This window comes from Fusarium odoratissimum, assembly GCF_000260195.1.
Source record: "Fusarium odoratissimum NRRL 54006 unplaced genomic scaffold supercont1.2, whole genome shotgun sequence".
Lineage (NCBI taxonomy): Eukaryota > Fungi > Ascomycota > Sordariomycetes > Hypocreales > Nectriaceae > Fusarium > Fusarium odoratissimum.
The window spans coordinates 1,824,643-1,848,150 of record NW_022158688.1 but is presented as its reverse complement, the minus strand read 5'-3'; the positions used below and the strand labels follow the sequence as shown (position 1 = coordinate 1,848,150).

At 49.8% G+C, this 23,508-nt stretch overlaps 7 protein-coding genes across 18 annotated transcripts; 3 read left to right on the top strand and 4 right to left on the bottom strand.

Annotated features, from left to right (window-relative positions):
* Positions 1–49: 49 nt before the first annotated feature.
* FOIG_02252 (uncharacterized protein) lies at positions 50–3,703 on the bottom strand. The gene is made up of 4 exons (XM_031199472.1): positions 2,824–3,703; positions 2,616–2,759; positions 1,790–2,552; positions 50–1,735 (listed from the first exon to the last, which is right to left on the bottom strand). The coding sequence occupies exons 1-4, from the start codon at positions 2,886–2,888 to the stop codon at positions 908–910; spliced, it is 1,800 nt and encodes a 599-aa protein (XP_031071509.1). The 5' UTR covers positions 2,889–3,703; the 3' UTR covers positions 50–907.
* Positions 3,704–3,808: 105 nt separating this feature from the next.
* Positions 3,809–7,575, top strand: FOIG_02251 (uncharacterized protein). Of its 3 annotated transcripts, XM_031199470.1 has the most exons (3): positions 3,826–5,725; positions 5,784–6,439; positions 6,516–6,859. In XM_031199470.1, the coding sequence occupies exons 2-3, from the start codon at positions 6,134–6,136 to the stop codon at positions 6,606–6,608; spliced, it is 399 nt and encodes a 132-aa protein (XP_031071507.1). In that variant the 5' UTR covers positions 3,826–5,725; positions 5,784–6,133; the 3' UTR covers positions 6,609–6,859. The 3 variants fall into 3 exon arrangements, with proteins under 3 accessions (XP_031071508.1, XP_031071506.1, XP_031071507.1); XM_031199471.1 differs by having other exon boundaries at positions 3,809–5,725; positions 5,784–7,575; XM_031199469.1 differs by having other exon boundaries at positions 3,809–6,439; positions 6,516–7,575.
* FOIG_02250 (uncharacterized protein) lies at positions 6,422–11,005 on the bottom strand. 4 transcript variants are annotated; one of them, XM_031199465.1, is made up of 9 exons: positions 10,630–11,005; positions 10,390–10,526; positions 9,764–10,329; positions 9,538–9,705; positions 9,094–9,479; positions 8,755–9,040; positions 8,445–8,627; positions 8,292–8,367; positions 6,422–8,171 (listed from the first exon to the last, which is right to left on the bottom strand). In XM_031199465.1, the coding sequence occupies exons 1-9, from the start codon at positions 10,632–10,634 to the stop codon at positions 8,089–8,091; spliced, it is 1,890 nt and encodes a 629-aa protein (XP_031071502.1). In that variant the 5' UTR covers positions 10,635–11,005; the 3' UTR covers positions 6,422–8,088. The 4 variants fall into 4 exon arrangements, with proteins under 4 accessions (XP_031071502.1, XP_031071503.1, XP_031071504.1 ...); XM_031199466.1 differs by having other exon boundaries at positions 10,390–11,005; XM_031199467.1 differs by having other exon boundaries at positions 8,292–8,627.
* An 849-nt stretch (positions 11,006–11,854) lies between these two features.
* On the top strand, positions 11,855–16,281 carry FOIG_02249 (mitochondrial Rho GTPase 1). Of its 2 annotated transcripts, XM_031199464.1 has the most exons (2): positions 11,855–12,383; positions 12,495–16,281. In XM_031199464.1, exons 1-2 carry the CDS (start codon positions 12,374–12,376, stop codon positions 14,366–14,368), a joined length of 1,884 nt encoding a protein of 627 aa, XP_031071501.1. In that variant the 5' UTR covers positions 11,855–12,373; the 3' UTR covers positions 14,369–16,281. The 2 variants fall into 2 exon arrangements, with proteins under 2 accessions (XP_031071501.1, XP_031071500.1); XM_031199463.1 differs by having other exon boundaries at positions 11,855–14,627.
* On the bottom strand, positions 14,497–16,420 carry FOIG_02248 (mRNA (guanine-N7-)-methyltransferase). Its single transcript, XM_031199462.1, has 2 exons — positions 16,296–16,420; positions 14,497–16,225 (listed from the first exon to the last, which is right to left on the bottom strand). Exon 2 carries the CDS (start codon positions 16,105–16,107, stop codon positions 14,674–14,676), a length of 1,434 nt encoding a protein of 477 aa, XP_031071499.1. The 5' UTR covers positions 16,108–16,225; positions 16,296–16,420; the 3' UTR covers positions 14,497–14,673.
* Positions 16,421–16,607: 187 nt separating this feature from the next.
* FOIG_02247 (26S proteasome regulatory subunit N7) lies at positions 16,608–18,924 on the top strand. Its single transcript, XM_031199461.1, has 3 exons — positions 16,608–17,469; positions 17,540–18,345; positions 18,404–18,924. The coding sequence occupies exons 1-3, from the start codon at positions 17,011–17,013 to the stop codon at positions 18,600–18,602; spliced, it is 1,464 nt and encodes a 487-aa protein (XP_031071498.1). The 5' UTR covers positions 16,608–17,010; the 3' UTR covers positions 18,603–18,924.
* Positions 18,925–19,019: 95 nt separating this feature from the next.
* Positions 19,020–23,484, bottom strand: FOIG_02246 (alanine transaminase). 6 transcript variants are annotated; one of them, XM_031199456.1, is made up of 4 exons: positions 22,862–23,484; positions 22,458–22,730; positions 20,379–20,960; positions 19,037–20,328 (listed from the first exon to the last, which is right to left on the bottom strand). In XM_031199456.1, the coding sequence occupies exons 2-4, from the start codon at positions 22,606–22,608 to the stop codon at positions 19,277–19,279; spliced, it is 1,785 nt and encodes a 594-aa protein (XP_031071493.1). In that variant the 5' UTR covers positions 22,609–22,730; positions 22,862–23,484; the 3' UTR covers positions 19,037–19,276. The 6 variants fall into 6 exon arrangements, with proteins under 6 accessions (XP_031071495.1, XP_031071494.1, XP_031071493.1 ...); XM_031199458.1 differs by having other exon boundaries at positions 19,020–20,328; positions 21,179–23,484; XM_031199457.1 differs by having other exon boundaries at positions 19,020–20,328; positions 20,379–22,730.
* Between the last annotated feature and the right edge of the window lie 24 nt (positions 23,485–23,508).

Genomic DNA, 23,508 nt, shown 5'->3' with positions numbered 1-23,508 from the left:
ATAAACCATCACCAGACCCTCGTTGATATCCCAGGTCATGACGTCAATCGCCCTTCAAGTACCGCAAACTCTGGACGTGGTCCCTTGAACTTGTGTCGCACCGACACCATGACTAGGACAAGCTCGGTATAGATGCAACGAATTGTGTCCATCTCAAAGCTTGGCCTTGGCTCCCTCTCTCGAAATATCAATACCTTGATCATGATACAGTTACTATATATCTTTTCTGGAAATAACACTATAAAGTGTGAAATAGAATCTCCAATAGACACAAATTGTCCACAGCAAGTTTCCATCACCAAAACCCCCTCTTCTTCACCAAACTCAAATGAGTTCTTCCATCCCTCTCGATGCAGTTGCGCCAACACACCACCACCATCGCCGGTAGATCGAGTTAATACGCACTAAACAGTCCAACAAGCTTTTGCTCGGATGTCACCGAGTGCCGAAGAATTTCGTTCACTCGCCACCAAGTCGCAAACGCCCCCTATGTCATTGTCGACAAATAGTAACCATTCACCATCTCAAGATATCAGTTTCTGGAATTCCATGTCAACTTTCAAGACAAGGAATTTTACTGGTGGTTAGCCAGTCTTAATATGCCTTGAGCATATTGTTCATCATTCTTCTTTGCTATCTTATCCTTTAAGGGTATTAATTATACAAGCGTCATCCTTCATCCATCGTTTTCTTTATGCATTGTTCTGGGCCCAATATTGTGTAGATATCATCCGAGCCAAAGAGCTCGTCACCAAAAGTACGCCTTGTCTATAATTCCCATGATTCGAGGCCTCCCGTAATTGATAACGCATAAACGCCGGCAAGCCCTGTGAGGCTTATGAAACATATCCAATCAAGTGATGGTCATGTGAATACAAAGAAACAAAAGGTAAGTCAAGCTGCCTATCTAGACAACTTGATTTCGGTTCTGCGAGGGATGCATCCTTCGGTAGGTTGGAGCATCATCCGTGTAAGCGCGGCCATTACCAATCCAGCTGGAAGGGCGCGATATATGCTGAGTATGATCCTCACCGTCCTGATCCTCTGAGATTGTGCCCAGAGGATCTGCTGGGTAATCCGTAGCAGGCGGTGTCCTGGGAGCGCTAAGCGCCGTCTGATAATCTGGCAGAAGCAGGTCCCCAGTACCAGCACGTGAGCGAGCTGGGGTTTTGACAGCTGTCTGGTAGCTAGGGACCTTGTTGAGTTCAGTCAAATCAGAGACATCGAGATCAACGTGTTCAGCAGAGTTGCGTGATGAGTCTTCGGAACTGTTGCTTCTGGTAAGTGCTGCGGTTGCAGGTTCCGATCGCGGAGCTGGGCCTTGGGGTGCCGACGTGGGGGACATGAAGCCAGGCGTGCCTAGCGAGCCCAGAGACGTGGAAGAGGTCGTTCTTCGAGAAGGGTCCAGCGACACATCGGCCAATCGAGATGAAAGTGCCGCAGGTGCGACAGGTCGGCTATGGGCAAGCGCTGCAAGATTTTCATTCGAGCCTGCTCGTGACTGTGCGTAGAAGGGACTGCTAACGCCTGACTGAAAGCCGGGCGTCTGGAAGCCACTAACGTCAACGTCCTCATACAACTGGTCAAGAACATGCTCTCCATATCCGGGGGGAGCAATCGTCGAAAGTTCTCGCTCGTTGTTAGGTGTGGTTGGTGACTGATCGACGAGGTTACCCTCCTCATCTAGAGGCATGTTGGGTGAGATAAAAATTGACACAGGAAGTGTTGCTCGAAGCTGCGAGAGATGTTAGTGAACCAGAACTCATTGTGCTTTTGAACATCATCTTACCTCAGAAATATGACCGTCGGGATTGCAAAGAGCAACGGTCAGCTTAATTTTGTGACGGACCTTGATGCCGTGGTGGTTCAGATCTTGAACGCACTGGCGAAGTCTCTTGGGCAAGTTCAGCTTTTTGGTGACCGCCCAGCCTTCTTGACCAGTATCCTCAATCATATCTTGCCAGTGCTCTTCTCTCGAAACCTCAAACTTCCACATCGAGACCTCACGCTCTGTTCGGTGCTCCTTAGTGCCGTAACCTGAGCCAGATCCTTGGACATAGCACTCGCGAACTTCCATCAACCGTGCCGTGATATCGCCCAGCTCGAGTCCTTTGAGTAGGGGTGTGAATCGCATCTCCATTGTGACCAAGCCGCCAAACACTACGGCCTTTTGGGGGATGATGATTGAGTAGTCAACCTTGTTGGGCCAGATGTTCTCAACACTCATGGCATGGAGGAATTCCAAGGCGCCTGGCTCTAATGTTCGGATGATTCGAAGGTGCTTGTTGGCGTGCAGATCGTATGCAAGTTTTCCGCGTCCGACGGTTGCCCTGAGTCTGTATGTGATGGATGCTTCGGGAATGCCCTCAACACTCTCAGCCATGTTGCCGGGAAGCATGTATTCGAACGGCCATTCGTAGTTCCCGGCGGGGAGCGTCATACTCTTGCCGTGCGTGCCGACAAAAGGCGCCCATCGGTGCTCGAGTATCGTTTGCGTCTTGTCGACCTTTTGGCCCGAAACACCGGGAGCGCTTCCTCTGGGATCAGCCCAGCTGTATAGAGTCAGTTGCTATCCTCTAGAGAAACTGGTCTTCAAGTCGAGTCATAGAACTTACGTATGGCGCAGAGTTCCTACAAGTCGCAGTCTAACATCTTCGATTTTCAGGGATGTTTGTAGACACAATACTAATGTGCCTTTGAGAACTTGACCAGATGATTCGTGGTCACTTCCACGAAAGACAATAAAATCGCTGTCTAGGCTGAACAATAGGCGCAGTTAGTAAGTAGTCTCAGTCAAGTTATGGCTGAGGAGGATCATCATACCGAATATCGAAAAGGCTATATGAGTTACGCCCCGTCACTGAAGCGAAGGGCTTAAAGGACGGCATGATAACGTATTGTGTCGTATAAGTGGTTGTGATTTGCTGCAAAGCAGCATGGGAGGGGGTCAAAATGGGAATTGGCTGGTGATATGCCAAGAAGGGGAACTAGAAGGAAAAGAAGAATAAATTGGAGGAGACGGAACGCTTTTATTTAGGATCACGGCTAAGTTAAGTCGAGCGAATGCGCAAGGTGACGAGCTACAACAGCGCAAGCCACGCACGAGTCGGCGGGATGTGTGGATACGGTACAGCCTCTAGAAAAGTTGAGTGGGGCTGTGAGATCAGAAAAGGTCCAAACCCACGAGGGTCGGGTTAAACAAGGGTTGGGTATGGAAGTTCCATGCAATGGGAGGCGACAAGACGATAGCGCGAAGCAGAGCAGATCAAGCGGCGCGGTGTTTGGTGGAGTCAGGATTGCGATTTGATGTGATATGTAAAAGTTGAAAAAGAGGGTCCTGTTCTGATAAGACGCCCACCGTGTCGGTCTCAGTAAAGATTTCTCATTCAGATGAACCTGGTATGAAAAAAGATATGGATATGATGAAGAGGCGGCGGGCAACAAGGAGACGGAACAAGTTAGATGGGACAGCAGTAATCGGGGGCGACAATGATCCTTCTTTTACAGTCATAGGGGTGTGGAGCTTCAATTGCGTGTAAATCCTGAAAAAGATCATGGGAAAATGAAAAGGAGTTGGAGAGAATAGAAAAGATTAGCATGACATTCGATGCATGCATCTGGCTTTGATCATGACCAGCCGGATATCCTCTCCCAGAGACAGAAACAGACTGGACCCAGGCAGATCAAGCAATCAATCCGTTCAGTGATACCACCCCTGCCATGCCGTCGTTTAGGGCATGGTCCAAGCCTCTTTGAGGTAGTGATAACTGATAACAAGGCCTATTCTGCCCTGCCGACAGCTTCAGCACAGTTACCGTACGCAAAGCCGACATGGCGCGGTTGACGCAGGAAAGGTGCTGTGCTGTAACGGTAATTACGGTACAAGACAGGTCTGCCCTGCTGATCTGGCTGCAAGTGTCATGTATCATCTCTTCGTACATCGTACGTGCCGGAAGGTTGCGAAGGTAAACGGGCGTCGGATGTTGGCGGGCCGGAGGAAACGGGAAATGACAAAACGTTAACAAGCCGCCAAATGCCTTGGACATCAAATTTGAGATAGGTAATGTATCGCGGTCTTTTACCGCCGATAAGAAGGTCCCGAAAGACCAGGCTGCTTGTTGTAAATTGTCTTGGCCTCGTTTGTCTTACTAGCGAGCACCACCGTGGTTAGGCCAGAGCACGCAAGACACTCAACGACGATGCTGAACAAGGCCAAGACGTTTGAGGCCCTGTAACGGACAAGGGATAGTGGGGCGGAGACGCCGCCTAACAGCTTGAGGCTGGTTTGTTGCATGAGTCGGGACGATTCGTGCTATCGAAGCCTGATGGAAGCTTTTTGCCCTGCAGTTTCAACGCTGTGCCGAGCGTCTGTGCTGCGTGGCGTCGTAACGCCGAGAATTGATGACGGTGGTAGATAGATAAATATCCGCAAGTACCTGAGCATCTCCAATAAAAGGTGACGATGATTGGAATTGCTTCATTTCAGAAGAACATCAATTGGTATGTCCCTAAGAAAACTTTGTGGTGGTCAGGGTAAGCATGTGCGACTGCCAAATGGTGTCATCGTTGAGCACCTTCTATGCATGCCTTGGGCTTCTCCAATTCAGGATACGAACCGGAAGGCACAGCCAATTCAGCTTACGACAAAACCGTAACAGTTGCTTCACCTCAACTACTATCCGTACATAACAGGTGTCGTTATCCCAAGTAAGTCTATACTATCTCTTTCCGACATCACCAGTCAATGGATGTCACGATGCCTCGAGTCAGACATTAAAGCCGGTCTATTATCGTGGAAGGGGCTCAAATGTACTGTACGTACCTCATCGAAGAACATCGAGGTGAGACCGACAGCCTTTACGACCCCCACGCCGAAACCCCCAATACTATTCAATACCAAACCCGGATTTGCAGGACTAACTACTCCTTGGTTCATCCTTCGAGCTGTTCGACCTTGATTCAAGGACAAGAATAAATTCTGCAAACGGCGGGGTCAAAGACGTGGGAGTCATGTCAGGAATGCATCGAGTTTGGCAGTGACTTGGGATCTCGAAACTCTCTTGTCTATTCTTGCGGCTCCGCTAATCTCTAGGCCTTTTCTCAGGTCAGGGTAAGTACAAACCTGCCAGGCATGTTACTGTGGCGCTCGGTCATAGCACGGAATGTTTTCTGTCGTGGTTGAATATTCGCTATCGGTTCGTTGCTTATCACGAAACGAGGCTCTCAGCCAACCATATTTGTCACATTATCCCATTGTGGGAACTGACGCCTTTGTCGCCATACAAGTTGTTTGATGAAACTTACTTAGTATTCTGATGATCTTTTGCGCGCACGGCAGTAATTGCTACTTATCATATGATTCTCAGCCATAGCACAATGATTGGCACATGCACTGGACAAATACGGAACATGCAGTTTTAGAATTGGGGGCACGGCACGAGACCACTCCTACGACACCCTTATGCCTCCAGTAATTCATGATACCCGACCAAGATGGACTGAGCATCTGAAAGCTCGAAATAGTCAGGTCTGGATTGGGAGGCCCCAGACTTTGAACGGAACGGCCCCTGTCCCGGAATCTCTTTGAGGTTAATTCCTACCCAGCACTATTGGGGTAAACATGTCGAATATATGCGGTGATTCGATCTAGATCACAATAATCACGCCAGGGAAGGCAGAATCCAGGCTCACCTTTAGCCGGACAAATGAGAACAGTCTGAACTATGTATGCATATGGCGAGGATCCATCCTCATGACAGTCCTTGTTGATTATCGGTTACTAGTGACCGGGAACAAATACGAACTCGCTTTTTACACGTGTGGTTACAGATACCGTTAACTGTGTCTTTCAGTCAAGCAGCTTAACCTGGCTGGCTGGCTGCATCGTGCACTACACCTTGACAGCATCCATGTCGCGCCTAATGAGCTAGCCTTCAGCTTGGCTCGTCTCCATTGAACAAGCGCCCGTCGACGGCCCCTATACCCGTTGATAAAGCACCGAGACGACGGGTCACCGACAAGAAGATCTAGCTCATTAGAACCACTCAAGAGTTCGGTTGTGTCTCTTTGGGTTAATCAGTTTGTCTGTGGCGGTGCCACATCAGTTCAGCCTCAGGTACTCAAACTTTATCTCATGAAGGGAATCGCTTCCAGATTTCGGCGTCGATATGCACGTTCCGGGGATACAACGGCTCTGCGTCGGCATGCCATCGAGAAAGCCGCCTCAAGTAATTACACCTCGGCAGCTCGGGTTACCTCTTGTGTCCTGGTATATCACATAGAGTTCCAAGGCTCCGACAACGCATTTTCGCTAAAGCCTACCGGAAACATTCGATGGGGCCTTTTGTTGAGGTTTTTATTCTCGAAAATTGGGCCTTCGATTCGGGAGCTCCAAGTACCGTACCGGACCCGTTGTATGGATAGCAATCAGCCTTGTAAAGTAGGCAAGCTCTGTGATCACCGCGCCAGGCGTAAAAGTTTTCCAGCTCAGCTCTTGGTTGGTTGATTTGTTGCAGACAGGGTCCGGAAATTCAAGACCGATAGACGCCAAACACACATCAGACACGGCACAGATGTACAATTGTTTCCCGAGCCAATCAACCTACTAACCTAAGTACCCAAGTAATGATTTCTCACTGTTCAATGAGTCACTGCAAGTTCAAAAAATCAATAAGGTAGCCAAAGTAACATTCAGCAAATCTCATCATGACTTCTCATGAGAAGCTCATGACAGCGCAAGAAGTTCATGATACATGTTCCGGCAATAACTGAAGCCTCTTGGAGTACTGTGACTTCCTGATCCTTACGATATACAGATATCATCGGCTGATATCTACACCTCTCTGCTCTGTTGCTGGTGTCCAATGTTTACCACACGCCATCAGGCGAGCCAGCCACCGCATGATGGTCTGTCCTGGCTGGCCCTTGTCCATCAGGTTTGGTTCGGCAACGGCCGTGTTAGTGGGCTGAGTAGCTCCCCTCCCTTGTCCTGATTTGCAAGGATGATTTTCCATGCCTGTCCCTAGTCCAGCCAGCCACGTCGAGACGCGATAACCAGCTATTGCTAGTGAGCGATTCAACCCTCTGCGTTTGAGGTTCAAGTTACGCTTTCACAAGACCTGGTCCTTGCTTTGATGCACAAACGCCGTCGACTCGGTAGATGAGCAACGGGCGTGCAATAAGCTCGCATTAGTGTGCGTGCACAATGTGTACAAATAATCGATTTGTGGCTCAGGTTGGAAATTGTTGAAGATCGTCGACTGAGATCAAGAAATCAAGATCTGATAACATGAGATGGCAGTATTTCGCATTGTCATGGTTGCGCAACTTCATGCGCGTCTCTCAACGTCGTCTCGTATAGAGCAGACACTCGGTTGCTTCAGCACAATGCAATCTCTCGTCATTCTCGCAAATCTGACAACTCTCACAACACGAGAGAGAGATATCTCAGCCTCCTGCTTATCTAGAAACGTGCAGCAATTGGATGTATGTAATCGTTACGTGCGCTAGTCTAGTCTCTGGAGATCCACTGGTATCTCTCGGAGGGATAAAAAAAAATCGAATATCTAAAATCAGGGTCCTGCAGCCATTGTGGACCTCAAACACGGCAACTCGTTGTATCACCGAAGAGCCTCCATCACCATGTGGGCTTGACGGAGACGTCTGATTGATAGGACCGACTCATTACTCCTGCAAGACAGCCCAAAACGGTTTCCCAACAGCTATATGACTCTTTGACTACCTATCCCGGCCGGTGCCCAAGCAAGTTCCTTAGCTGCCAAGGGCACATAATAATTTGTTGACCTTGGATCCTGTGCTAAAAACCTGCAGTCAAAAAACAAGATCCGAGGTGGATTTCCGGTCTCAGTATCCGTATACCTACATCAGATTCAAACTATCAAACCCTGGAATCAACCAATGACTCAAATGACAACAACCACTCCCCCTTGCGTATAGCAGTTATTGGATCTCGCTATACAGGCGTATCACAAAACAAGGAGGACAACAAACCCATCATGAAACTCTATTCGCCAGCGCCCTTGTTACGAAGCCCATCAAGGCTTTTATCGCTCAGCATGGATCCGTTCATCATGATGTTGCTCCCGGGGCTTCTGCTCCCTTGGTCTGTGCCGTAAGCTCCGATCCAGGTCGCAGCCACGTTCTCATGTGTCCTATTTTCGGAGATTCACATGTCAGCTTGTCACTTGTGTATGCCAGGAACAAGCGATCGTTGATCTCAATAGTCCAATCGGACCGGAAGATCGACTCGAGCTTGGCTTGGTGTTGCTTACCTGACTTGCAGCTCGTCATGATAGCGTCCTCTGTGAAATCCAGCCAACACACTGGGTGGGTATCAATTGATTTGTTCTGTTTGTCTCACCGTTAGTTTTACGACACCTTGCAACCTGAAGCTATCACACATCAGCCCTCGCATTGAAACTTACAAGTACGGGAGGGAGCATAGGAATTCTGGCCCGCGGCTCCACAGGGTGTGCGATAGCCATTTCCTCGTCTTCGGTATCTAGGTTCGAGTTTGATCGCAACCTTGAGTTGGACGTGGTGGCCGTCTCAGCCCGCTGCAAAGCCGTATAGCGCGATGAGACAGATCCACGGTGTCGTACAGATTGCTATAGTAGTCAGATACTGTTAGCTATCGAATCGTGTAAATGACGTGGCGTAGAATAAAGATGTCACAGTGCAATGTCGTGTAGCATCACATCTCCCGCCATTGTCGATGTTAGTGTTAGCACATACCGCTTTGGGTCGGTGAAGCATGCCGACACTGAAGTCCCACAGACAAAGGCGCCCGTCTTCTCCCACGCTACCGAAACGATAGTTTCGCTCATCACATCTCCAAGGGTCAAAGGCAACGGCTGATACCCAAGACTGGTGTCCCTGGCATCTAGCTACCAGAGCCGAGTCCGACAGTGACCATACTGATATCAAGTCGTCTTGTCCACCAGTCAATACGTATTGGCCATCTGGGGACCAACAAACGCATGTTAGTCCTCCATAATAGGAATAGAACACGTCGAGTAGCCTTGCAGCCCAGTCAGATAAGCTTCTCAACGAGATATGGTGCCAGGAACTCACTCTTCCTTCAAATAGTCAATAATTCTTAGCGTGCCGTCCTCGGACACAACAGCCAAGTGTCGGTTATCAGGCGAGAATGAGAAGGCGTTGATTCGATGGTTGGATAACTTCCAGGCGGCAACTGGGTTGACCTTTTGATTTTTGGAATGCACTGACTTGTTGATTCGAATAGAATTGTGATGAGCTCCGCCATTGCTGGCATCTAACGACTCACCACTCGTCCCATTCGCATTTCCATTAACTGCTTCCTCTTCGGGGTTGAACTGAGCGTCCTCTTTTTCCTTGTCATATACGACCAGCGACCCATCCATATGGGCAGCTAGAAATAGGTTTTCTGATCCTGGAATCCATCGAATTGCCGCAACTGGTGTTCCGTTAATTGCGCCCTAAGATATGCTGTCAGCGGATTGCTTGTCGAATACTAGATCCTGAGCACTATCCTACATTTTTGTTCAGTCGTGTATATCGTTGCGAGATCGGCTCCCACCAGATGACCTCTCCAGTTGAGAAGCCCATTATAACATCCAGATGCGAGACACTCTTGGTATGAACATTAACATCGTGACATAGACAATGCGCTTTCGTGAAAAGAATCTTGGTCAAATAGTCTTGCTACTCATGATGTTAGTCAAGATGTCCGAGGATGGCCTCGTTTCGCAGCGGCACGAACCTTTGATGATGATGACATGTCAAGCCACTGAAAGGCGCGGTTGATATTTGCAAAAGCAAAGAGGCCATCATTAGATCGCTCCGTAAGTTTCTTAGACAGGCTTTCGTTAACAATAACGCGAGAGATGAATGAAGAGTTGCTCTTTGTCATGTTGTTCTTGGGCTTTCTCTTCTTGTTCACATCCTTGGTCGGCACCTGGGTAAGCAAAGCATTGCCTTCGCCAAAAGCAGGTGCAGAACCAATGGTAATGGAGGTAGCCTGAGCATCACTTGTCGAACCGGTACGGCCCTCCTCACTCGTCTTGCCACCTTCGGCAGAGTAGCGGCCCTCGTTGGGATGCTCCTGAATACTAGATGGCGCGCCACTCAGGGCGAGGGTCGTCGAAGAGAGTCCTCTATACAGAAAGTTTGGAGCCGGACGACTCTCAAGCGCGATGAGAGAGACTGAGGTACCGGCGCTGGCAGGCTGCGGGAGAGTCGATAGCGGGTTCGGGTTCGGGACGGTGGCTTCGGAAGGATGGGGCGGAGGTGTCGCAAGATGTAAGTCTTCTTTAAGTGTATACGTTCCTAATTGGTTTCACTACATAAGTCAAGATACCACGAGAGCATTAGAGCGTGATTGTCTACCTTCTCCAACCAGGAATTGCCATTCGGGACCCGTCGGATTCGATAATGTATTGTTTGTCTCTATCATGGGAACAGGGTGTATACCACCGGCGCCATAAGGCCCCATGGTGGGATATCGTGGCGGGGGAGGTAGCACACTGGAATTCCATGGTGTCAGTGTGTGTCGGGCGTAGAGTAGCCGATGCGCAAACGCCGGCGCATGAGGAAATTGTGCGCAATAGGGGGAGAGACTGGACGTACAACATGATGGCGGTTTAAATAATTCTTGTATATTTCCAATGAGCTCTACAATTGACAGATCGAATGAAGGTATCGCGATATTTAGTCGCTATTAGATGGAGGTGGAGGTGGAGGTGGAGGCGAAGGCGGAGGAGGGCTGAATGGCGAGAGGCACAGCAGTCGACGTTCGGAATTGGAAGGTGCTGTACGTCACTGGAGAGCGAGTGATGGCCCTGAAATAGCAAGACTCGGTGAGTTCTATAACTAGCGATAGATGGACTCGTCGGTAGCGCAGTAAGTTGAAGAGGTTGACTTGTGAGGCTGGGAGAATATAGCCGAGGACTGGTTGAGATGAGAGGATTGGGTTTGGATCAACGGACTCGAAAGCCGTAGGCGCAACTGCAGACGATAGTGTGGGGTAAACTGGGGAAAACGCTATCCATTGCAACGGCCAGGGTTCCAGATAGTGGAGGGCTAAATGTAAGATAGGTACCTACCATTGGATGTGACTTAAATATTTGGACATTTAGCCATTACCTTATACAGGCTGGCGGAATACACACTTCTTCTGTCACTAGTATTTCACTATGCGCGCTTTTCGATGAATCAACTTGAATGTCCCGAGTTTCCGGATTGGTGCCAGGGGTTCTGCATGGCGCAACGGTTCCCGTTCAGCGTCAAAGTACAGTAACATCTTTGATACTGTCGGTTGGCCTTCAGAGGCCCCATACAAACTCTGCTGATGTTTCCAAGCCTTTACTAGCACCAGTATAAACGTATTCAGATCTGTTGGGAATTGTCATGGCACGAGAAGCATTAATCGCGCCACTCTATTATCCAGCGAATCCTTCGATCGGCTGAACATCGATTTGGATGTTCTGAACGAGACATATCACAGACGGGTCAGTGAGAGACATCCAGTCGATTGCATCTTTGTCTAGTTTACCACCAGTGTTAGACTCACTCTATCACATTAAAAGAAGTGTTTTGCTCATTTCTTACTCAAATGGTTCATCTTAGCTAGATGTTCGACCAATATTACTCTACTCGAACCGAGCACCTACCTTGCAGGTCGGGCGTCAAGTGATGGATGAGTTGTACAGGAACCGAGAATAGGCGCCAACTTCCAGGCGGTATCAGCCTACCATCATCTCCCAGGACCTGGCCTGTGGGGTCATTCATTCCCTGAAAGCTCAGGCTCGTACGGTGGCGGCGGTTCATGACAACACACTCACTGAAAGCGGGACGCATCTTTAATTGATCGTCCCTCAAACCACCCAATCCTTGCTCGTCGCGTCACTTCTTTGTCTGCCATCAAACTCCAATTTTAGGTCTGGCACTTGGTTTGAATTAGCTGCATATTGACTGCTGTACCTATTTTATTCCCTTCTCTGCATTGATCTGCTGTGCTTTGCTCTGCACCGCTCTTTCTGTCTTGTCTTGTCTTGTCTTGTCTTGTCTCGTCTTGTTTCTCATATAAAACTGAGACATGGCCTGAGGTGATGATCTTCTCTGCAAGACTCTTTCTTTCGTGGCACTATCCAACTTTGATTGTCCCTTGAGCATCTCTAAATAATCGCCATATCCTCCAATTTGACCAATTCAACTGCTGTCACCTCCGCTGTTGCCGCCGCTACCATTGATTCATTCCCCACGATCGACCGACCGAACCCACGATATCAGCAGACCACCGTTCCGTTCCCTCTTGGGCATGGAACCTTAATGACGACATACTTTCACCAAAGACTCCGATAATACCTCCATCATGGCCGCCGGTACGAACAACCTCCAACTAACTTAGCTCCAACTCCACTGCGAGCTCTTCAATCCAACAACTGTCTATAGCCATCACTACCTTGCTCAAATGACTAACCTTCCTTGCGCAGTGCGCATCTGCGTCTGCGGTGATGAAAGCACCGGCAAATCGAGCCTCATCGCTTCTCTCGTCAAAGATCAATTTGTCAACAACAAAATCCAGCCCGTCCTTCCTCAAATCACTATTCCTCCTAGTATTGGTACTCCCGAGAATGTCTCAACAACGATCGTCGATACCTCAGCTCGCCCGCAAGACCGAACTACATTGCGCAAAGAGATCCGAAAGTGCAATGTCATCCTCCTCGTCTATGCCGATCATTACAGCTACGAAAGAGTAGCACTGTTCTGGATGCCATATTTCCGATCCCTCGGTGTCAACGTCCCCGTCGTATTATGTGCCAACAAATCCGATCTGGCTGGTCAGGGTACCACACCTCAGGTAGTCGAGGAGGAATTGTTACCTGTGATGGCCGAATTCCGCGAAATCGATTCTTGCATCCGCACCAGCGCCCGAGACCATCGAAACGTAAACGAAGTCTTTTTCCTTTGTCAAAAGGCTGTAACTCATCCGATTGCCCCTCTATTTGACTACAAGGAGGGGCATCTCAAGCCTCTGTGCGTTGATGCGCTGAGGCGCATATTCTATCTTTGCGACAAAGATCAGGACGGATATCTCAATGAACAAGAAATGAGAGACTTCCAAGCACGCTGCTTCGATAAACCTCTAACAGCGGACGATCTAGACAATATCAAACTCAGTATCTCGAAATCGTTGCCCACGTCCGATTTAGAAAAAGGCATTGACCTGCCAGGATTCCTGCAATTAAATAAGCTTTATGCTGAGAAGGGTCGCCATGAGACTATCTGGATTATCCTTCGAAAATATCACTACACTGATAGTCTCAGTCTCGAGGACAAGTTTATTCGACCCAAGTTCGATGTTCCAGAGTACTCGTCGGCCGAGTTGAGTCCTGCTGGTTATAGATTCTTTGTGGATCTGTTCTTGCTATTTGACAAGGACAATGATGGTGGTCTCAATGATCAAGAGCTCGAGGCTCTGTTTGCCCCAGCTCCAGGGCTTCCCAGTTCCTGGACCGACTCGTCGTTCCCCTCCTCGACTGTAAGGAATGAAGCTGGGCATGTCACTTTACAGGGCTGGCTGGCTCAATGGAGTATGACAACATTTATCGAACCCAAGACAACTATTGAATATCTTGCATATCTTGGGTTTGAGCCTCCGAATCCCAAGGAACCCATCACCGCGGCACTCAAGATAACCAAGCCTCGTAAGAGAAGAAGACGTCCTGGTCGGGTTGAGCGTAACGTGGTCCTCTGCTACATTCTTGGTGCATCAGGAGCAGGCAAATCCGCTCTCCTCGACTCATTCCTCAACCGCCCGTTTGATGGTCTTTACCATCCGACCATCAAGCCACGCCGCGCTGTCAACAGTGTCGAGCTGCCTGGCGGAAAGCAAGTGTATCTCATTCTGGAAGAGCTTGGGGAGCTGGAGCCTGCAATCCTTGACAACCCGGCCAAATTAGATGCTTGCGATCTTATTTGCTACGCCTATGACTCGTCTGACCCCGACTCGTTCTCGCATATCGTTGATCTGCGGAACAAATACACGCACCTTGATGAGCTCCCCTCAATTTATACTGCTCTCAAGGCCGATAAAGACAAGACCAACCAACGCTGCGAACTTCAGCCAGATCAATATACTGCCTCACTCAACATGAGCCTGCCGTTACATGTGAGTGTCACCTGGGGTAGCATCAGTGAGCTTTTTGTAGCTTTTGCAGATGCCGCTACAAATCCTAGTACGGCTTTCCCCAGGAGCAATGAGGAGGGGCCTGATCGGACCAGTTTGTACATTGCGTTGGGCGCCACGGCCTGCGCAGGCGTTGCTGCTCTGACGATATGGCGGCGGGCAACGAATGCTCTTTAATGAGTGTCACAGTTGAGTAGATGTTCACCGGGCCTCGGCGACTTTGAAGGAGGAGTTCGTTACTTGGGAAGTGGACAGGCATTGCATAGGAAGGAGTTGAAACTCACCATTCAGAAAGAAACATGATACCCAGCTCCACCGAAAAACATTTATCACATAGATATATAATCAACAAACATCGTCTTTCCTTATTTTGATCGACTTGCCCTAGGGATAGTGGCGTCGTTTCTCTTATATATGAGCCAAACTCCTCAACACCAAGCCCATGATACCACCCTCAATGTGTTATACCGGTACAGAAATTATTAGACCTTGTAGAAGCAGAAACCGACGTAGAAACTAGCAGCTTCCATCTCCTCATCAGATACCAGAAGAGGGCCTCCACCACGCTCCCGTACGCCCATGCGCTCGCTCAGGGGACCAAGCTCGCGGTCATCCTTCTCTGCCTCCCAGATTTCAGGAAAGGTGCGGTGAAACTGCAACTCAAGGTTGTAGTCCTCGGCAAGAGCACGGAAGGCCTCCCAAGGTACCACGTACTCAGGCACCTCCTCTACGGCTTCGTCTAGAAAGAAGTTGTATTTCCAGCCGAAGGCAGGTCGAAAGACGCCATCGTCAGGTGTTTTTCCCGGGAAGCGCACGCGGTAAATCGAGTTACCCCATTCAGCAGTCGGTTCCTCCTCGCCCTCTTCCAGCTCGCCATCCTCTGGCTCTGTTTGTTGCGGTGTTGTCGAGCCATCGCCGTTCTTTTCTTCGCTTTGCTTTGCTGCACGCTTGACAGCAGCCTCCTCGTTGAATTTGCGGACTCGCTCGCCCAGAACATCAGAATTAGGGATGCAGCCGATGAAACGTCCTCCTTTCTTGAGTGCTCCAGCGACGTTGCGGAGCATATTGCGCGCGTTCTTCTCCGACTCGAAAGCATAGTGCATAGAGAACATCATGCTGACAACGTCGAAACCTCGGCGATTCATGGGCGAAGGGTCAAAGCCGACTTGTTGGATGATGTCGAGGTTCTCAATGGACTCGCCGAAACAATCTTTAACGTGGAAACGAGCGTCGAATAAGCGCGGTGGCGGTCGTCGATGTCCGCCTCGTCCGCCTCGCCCGCCACGGCTACCCAGTGTACGGTAGCGGTCGCGAGCTTGCTCAATACTCACGTCAGCGGGATCGAGTCCAACATAAAGCTGAATTGGCTGGGGAGCCTGCTGCCATTTGTTGAGATCGCCGCCCTTTCCACATCCCATATCCAGTACAAGTAGGTCCTTGCCACTGGAGCGTCCAGCTTCGCGCGAACCAGGGGTGTGGTCTTCATCAGGTGAATAACGCTGAATGATGCAGCTCTTGATCCAATTGTTGAAAACACGAAGTCCTTTGATCTTGCTGTCTCTTGTTCTCCAGTCGCGACCACGCTCTGGTACGTTGTTGTAGTGGTGTCGCACAAGGTCACTATTGTTTCGGATCCTCTCCTGTTCAGCTTCGGCGGCTTCCTCAGCAGCAGCTTCGCGTTCTCGCTCGAGTTGGCGCTGTCGAATGGCTTCACGCTCAGCCTCTGAGATACGCGCACGCGCACCGGGGCGCTTCAGCTTTCGAGGTTGTTCTGATGGCGAGAGGGCGCGCCGCTTTGCTGGCTGAAGTGACTTGGCGTTGTATGGTTGGGGTAGATCATCTTGAGGTTCGTCGTTGGCAGGGCGTTTGCGGTGGTTTCGCTCATCGCCGTCGTCGCGATCAGAGTCTCTGCCCATTTCTGACAGCTTCAATCGTGCTTTTCGTGATATATGTGTCGATTGATATTGCAATGGTAGATGCGAAGTTGGATGTTGAAGTTATTGGATTGAAAGGGAAATGGATATGATGCAAGTTCTGTATCTAATCTCAGTGTTGCAGTGGTGTAAGGGTGCTTGGACCATGCGGTCCAGTTGTAACAGCCTACCCTGCACCTCTTGGTTTTCTGCCGTTGCAACTCAATGAAATGATAACTTATTAAGTACTCTGTATCTACAGAGAATGCTATTACCTTTTTACATTTAGATCAATCTAATGTCATGTTAGTCAGGCTAGGCTAAGTCAAAAGGAAAAGGGAGAGTATCTCGCTTAGGGAACTAGACAAAGTTGGCAGTGTTGTATACGTATTTGATTGCCAGACTACTACTACCTCAGCAATGCCAGATATAGCAAAGAATTGAGGAATTATTGAACACTTGACGGTCTTCTGCTATGCAATTGGCTACCAAGCATCAGGTGAGGCTGAAGCACAACCTGAGAATTATCACCGTGCAACTCATTCTTACCAATTCCTTCGCTCAATGAGGTGAGCTTGGTAAAAGTTGAGCTGAGTGCTCGAGGTACGTACCAGTCCATCAGTGCGTGTCCCGCTGGAGCCTTGCAGCACAAAGCCGCCTAGAAGACCCCCACTGTCGCCTCGCCATCCAATCCAATTGTCATTGGATTGCTGTACCTGCTCAACACCAAGCTCTACTGACCTATCTCTGAGCTTCTCTCGTCATCCATCCGCCAAACCACAACAACATCAACTACAACAGCCAACAGCGAATAACGTCATCATCCTCGAGTTCTGGACAACTACCGATTTCGCACTCTGCGCTTAAAACAATCACACACTCTCGACGACAGCGACCGTCGCCATCATGGGTTCCGACCCCCAGTACGCGAAATGGCCATTGCTGCCTCTATCGCAGCACGTTTTCACCCTCACAAACGGTTATGCCACTAAAAATGCGCAACAAGCCGCTGTAAAGGCTCTTCAAGATGCTATCGCCCAGGACAAGATGGCTCCTTTCTATCGATATCTGGCCCATCCACTCGACGGCGTCCTCAACACTCTTGGTGAGGGCGGCTCTTCCGCTCCTGGACGACCTCTCAGCAGAAAGTCCAGTCTTGTTGGAATGATTGCTACTAAGCCTGCCGCTACCATTATCAGTCTTCCCTGGGACGAGGGCCTTTACAACCAGCTGAAGGAAGATAATGATCGGGAGCTGCAAGAGTTCCAGAAAGAGGAGGATGACGCTGTTGAGCAAGCTGGTGACACCGAAGTCATGGCTGCCCAGGGGAGGCGAGCCGAGTTCTGGGCGCGTGTAGGAGACAAGGTATGTTTGTTCTCACACAGAAATTCAGGTTCTAGCAGCAAATTGAGTTCGCCCGCTAACACTCACCAAGGACAAGGCCATTGCCGCCTACGAGAGCCTCTCCGAAAAGACGGGTATCCTCGGTACCAAGATCGACCTCGTCCTCGCCATAATACGCATGGGTCTCTTCTATGGCGACAAACCTCTTGTCAAGAAGCACGTCGAACGCGCCAAGTCCCTCGTCGAATCAGGCGGTGACTGGGACCGCCGCAACCGTCTCAAGGCCTACGAGGGTCTGCACCTGCTCACACTTCGCTCCTACAACCTCGCTGCGCCTCTACTGCTCGACTCTCTCTCCACATTCACCAGTTATGAACTCTGTACCTACTCCAACCTCGTCGTGTACTCCGTTCTTGCTGGTTCAGTATCCCTCAAGCGAGTCGATTTCAAGTCCAAGGTTGTAGACGCACCTGAAATCAAGGCTATTCTGGGTGATGGTGAGGACAAGCTTCTTGCTCTCAGTGGTGCCCTCAGTGCTGGCCCTGGTGCTGATGACACTACTGGTGCGAAGGCTCCTAAGACGGCCACCGCTGCTGTCAACCTGACCACGTTGGGTACCAGCACGGAGCAACCTGAAGCTGAGATGGCCATTGACTTTAGCCCTCTAGCGCTGCTCGTTAGTAGTTTGTACAACGGAAACTATAAGACCTTCTTCAAGTCTCTCGCCGAGGTCGAGGAGCAGTTCCTAAACCAGGATCGCTATCTTCATGAGCACAAGAACTGGTTTATTCGGGAGATGCGACTTCGCGCCTATCAGCAGCTTCTTCAAAGCTACAGAGTTGTTGGCCTGGAGAGCATGGCCAATGACTTCGGAGTCACTGTTGACTTCCTCGATCGGTATGTCATACGTTACGCAATCTCACGAATGAACACAACCTGACTGATTCTCTACTAGTGATCTCGCCCGCTTCATCGCTGCTGGACGTATCCCCTGCACCATCGATCGCGTGACAGGCAAGGGTGTGATCGAGACAAACCGCCCCGATGACAAGAACAAGCAGTACCAGGATGTTGTGCGACAGGGTGATCAGCTCATCACAAAACTACAAAAGTACGGCCAGGCTGTGCGACTGAGGGGTAGTGAGAGGGCATAAATGAGGCGATTCATTGATGAGGAAGCTGGTGCTTGGCTTTGTCATGCCGTAGTGGGGGATAAAGCGAAGAGATAGAGAATAAGCCCATGCCTTTACCTATTTACTTGACTGTACAGATATGATATGTTATGTTATGGATTAGACAAGCCATTGCGGTAATAGATTGGCTGGGTTCCGGTGAGGAGAGCCAGAAAAATGGGCTGATCTGATATTGCCCCCCTTCCACACCGAGGTGACAACTGCGGAGTTAGCTGCATGTGTTTGAATGATATGATGTTAAGCATACAGCTAAGAATCGATTTACCCCAGTCTTCTTCACTGGTACCTGCGCATGCAAGCAAGGGTCAGAATCGAAAGATCAACAGTACATGGCTACCCCGGATTTCTGTTATGTTCCGGTATGTTTACAGTCTTGATCGAGGTGGGACACGCCATATTGACATACAACAAAAATGCTAGATTGGTGAACTTCTGTCTATCCAATACCTAATAAGGCGCTAAACTATGCAAAATGATTTCCTGTTTAATAATCCTAGATTTTATCTCTTTCTCCTCCGCACGCCACATCGTCGCTCTGTGCCGAACCCCTGGGCCCCGCTCCAAGTCCGGCTTTGCGACAGGCGTAGCGGGGGTTCGACTCACGGTGATGATACTGCCCAACTGCGACTGATGCTTTATCGGTACTTCTCGAGGAACTCCTTGTGGAACTTCACGATGCTGCCAACCCACTCGGTGCCGGGCGCGAGGAAGGTCGTTCTGAAGTGCAGGGTACCCTCTTTCTGACCAAAGCCTGAGCCGGGAACGACACAGATACCAGTGGCCTCGAGGAGACGCATGCAGTAGAACTCATCTGGGCTTCGACCCTCTGCCTTGGCAGCCTCGGCGGCCTTCTCGGGCAGGTTGATGGTGGGGAAGAGGTACATGGAACCTTGGGGTTCGGCGCACTCAACCCCTTCCATCTGAGAGAAAGCCTTGTGAAGGGCGGTAGCACGCTCTTGAAGACCGGTGAAGATGCCATCGTACTCTTTCTTGTAAAGCTCGTGTGAGGGCTCGCCCGGCTTGGGAGGGTTGACCATCAACTCCACGATGCACTGACCAATAACAGGGGCGCAGAGCATGATGGAAATGAACTTGTAGATGTTGGCCTCAACCTCAGCATCGAAGTTGACAAGCTCAAAGTAACCTCCGCGGTGACCACACTCACCAACCATGCCCTTGGAGACACTGTGAAGAGAGGCGAGCTCGAGGCCGTCAAACTTGCCGGGGTTCTCCTTCTCAAGGGTGCGGAGGACAGCCTTGAAACTGTGGAACTTGCCGACAAAGACATTTGTCTGGTAGACCTCGTCGGCCATAACAACTAGGTTCTCCTTGTTGGCGAACTCAAGGACAGCACGAATGTCCTCCTCGGGAAGAGAGGCACCGGTAGGGTTACCGGGATTGATAATAACAATGCATCGAACGTCAATGCCGTCAGCCTTGGCCTTTTCGTATGAGGCACGGATGGTGTCGACGTCGGTACCCCAGTTCTTATGCTCGTCAAGGAGGTAAGGAACAGCGGTGGCGTCCAAGAGGGAGAGAGTGGCAGTATAAAGAGGGTACTGAGGAATTGGAATGAGAATGCCGGTTTTAGGAGAGGCGCAGATGACGTTGAGAAGGGTGTTGACACCAGAGGAGGCACCGGCGGACAGGTAGATGTGATCGGGATCTGCAGGGAAGCCATCGCGACCTGAGACAAGTTAGTAACACAGCAGAAACAGATGCGACAGCAGAACCCACGCTCAATAAACTGGGCGATGCTATCGCGGATAGCAGGAACACCAGTGCTAGCACTGTAGGCACCAACGGAGCCGATCTTGCTCAGGAGGAACTTGGCGCGCTCGATCACATCGGTCTGGTAGCCAAAGTGCTTGGTAAGGGCCTCCTCGTTCTGAAGTAGTAGAGGGTTCTCGAGAAGACTGGCGACCTGGCGGAAGAAGGTGATGGGCTTCTGGTCGAGCTGCTGAGGGTTGCCAATGTTTGCAGAAATAACCTGTTTGAAGGGGAGATCGCCGGTATCGCCCTTTGCGATCTTGGCTCGGTATTCCTCGGACTTGACAGCAAGTTCACCACGAACGGCGTACTTGGCAGCGACGACTCGCTGGTTGATGTTCTCTGAAGTCAATCTCATTTTGGCAGGATAAGTAGAGAAGAATGAGGTAGAGGAAGAAGAAATCGAGGTATAAGGATAAAGGTGACGATGGTAGTGGGGAGTAGTAGTAGTAGAAGCAGAACTTTTTGGCGGGGTGAGTAAGGGTCGCGGGGTAGATGTGGCAGTAATAGATTTACTCCAAGCGCAAGCACGGGGGTTAATCTTATAGTCTGTGTAGATACCAAAAAAGTCGAACGAGTTAGCAATTGAATCATCCAATATTTATAAACCAAATCAAGCAAATTGTCAGTGCTTTTGTAGGCCTGAGTTTTGCGTCAAGGGGAGAGAGCAAGGTGAAGAAGTGAGGTGAGGTGAGGTAGGTATCAGACAAGGATGAGATAGATACCCGGTAAGAGAAAGGAGGAGGAGGGGGAGGAGAGGAGCATACAATGAGAGAGTATTACACCAGAACAACACTATTGTCGGTGTAAGAGGGTATCGTGAACTAGGTAAAGATCGAAGAAAGAAGAAACTCGACTGAGTCAGGAAGAGAGGGTAGAGCCTGATACAAATAGACCAGGCAGACAAGACGAGACGAGACGAGACAAGAAAAAGACTCGGCTCAGAACTAATGTCTAATAGAAATCCCCATGTAGACAAAAGCATGCGGACATGGTAGCAGATGGATGTTACTAATGAAAAGCAGAGCAAAGAAAAGAAAAGACCAAAAACCCTTCACTAACTAACCCACTCTCACCCACTCACACAACACACATCGCCATCGCCATCGTAACCTTGGGCCGTAGCGCAATCCACGTCTGGGGACGGATGGAGACCCGGAGTGGATGCAGATTGTGCTGTTGTAGACAAACACCTCAAGTAAGATCAAATCATGGGGTCCCCAAAATCAGCGCATTTTGCTTGTGATTGCATGACCTGAGCGCATTGTCCATGACGAGGTAGACAAATTGAATGGCTTCAACCCAATCCGATCAACGGACGACATCCGGGGCGCTTTGGGGGAGAGCGTGGAGAGAGCGTGGGTGACCTGGAGACAAGCAAGGGTGCTCCAAATTGGACATTGGGGTTGATTTTCGAGGTCCGGAGCCGGGACCCCGGGAGGGCACAGACTCTCAGACTGAGACTCAGACTCATACAGACGCAACTGGCGCCGATTTTGGTTGCTGCACATGACCATGACTGGAATTCATGATATCCTCTCTCCCGGTCTCCGGGCACTTTGTCCGAGGCCATCGGAAGGCTCCGAATATTGATAACAAGAAAGAGCTACACGGCAGCAGAATAGGCACTCGAGCTCCCGAGACCAGCCGGACTCTATCTCGGGTACAATACCGCTCTTCGGCATTCGCTCTCATATCAGAAGTGAAAAAGAGGCGGCTGAAAAGGGCATGATAAAACGTAATAGGTTGAAACAGAACATGGATAACAAGGTGCAGGGGTAATGACAGTGCAGCTGCAACAAAAGCCATGAAAGACAGTTATAAGAGATCCAATCGAACGTAGTGCCTTGCGCCATATCTCTCGGCTGCCTTTCTTTGCCTTGTCTCCTAGATCATCTTCCAAGAGCACCTCGCTCCCGTTTCACTGGGACCGGACCGGCCCTGCAGACTGGGGCGCAGATGTATATAAAGCAAAAACACGCAATTGGGCGAGACGATAAAGAAAACCCAGAGAAATCTTCCATAGAAGTTCTCAGAAAAACGTACCTGAGGAAGCGGGCCGCAGGGTGCTCGCACATCGTTGACCGGGCTCGTTGACCTCGGGGCTAGCAGCCAACCTCGAAGATTTTAAAGGCGGCTGACATCGCAGCGTCTGGCCGAAGCGGACCGATGCTACGGGATTTCGACGGGCTAGCATTAGATGTTGACGCCAGGAAATAATATTCTGTGGTATCTTGTCCCGGCCGAAGCTGTGGAGGCGTGGAGCTTTGATGCGGAACGAAACAAGGGTGCTAGCTGCTGAGATGGTAGTTGAAAGAACTGCCGTTCAAAATATAAGTACGTGCAAGAAGAAAAAAAAAAACACCCAAGGATTAGAAGGTTGGGAAGCCAGAGACTGATTGTGAAGCGAAAGTTACTCTGTTGTCTGGCCAGATAAAGCTACTCACTACCTTTTGAGCTAGGAGATCATATAAGATCCCGTCAAAACGCTATCACCTCGCCGCTGTTAGGTCTCGCTTATTCCCGTGGCGGGTAAACCGTGACTGGGAGCTCTAGGGCGCAGATATATCTGGGAGTCACCGCAGATCCGATGCCGCAATTGTGATTGTTGACGAGAAATAGAGAGAACAGAGCGAAACAATGTGTTCAAGTCAAAGAGGGGCAATGACCTTGTTGGGGTTGTAAGAGCCAAGATTGAGATGGTCACGCTTGGGTGATCAAACGCACGCTACCTAGATAATCTCTGTGCAACATTCACCTCTGAGATGCTTGGGATGAGTACGTTCTGGCTTTTTATACCGCTTGTTGAGGTTGTCTCTCAAAGAATTTGCCCGATATCGTGGTTGGTGACATTGTGTGCAAGGGTTTAAATAGTCGAAACCACCGGTCTCGGATCAAGTACAGTAATCTTCTCAGAACCAATGGATCCTTACCCCAAATGTCTTGGTTGTATAGTGATACCATGCAGCATTTAGCCATGTCGCGATAGCTACCGGTACCTAAGCTTGTGTGGGAAGACAGCTAATACAATAATGTCAGATAAGGTACAACACCTTAAACACACAGCTTCTCATTGGTCAACCATATTTTCGAGTCA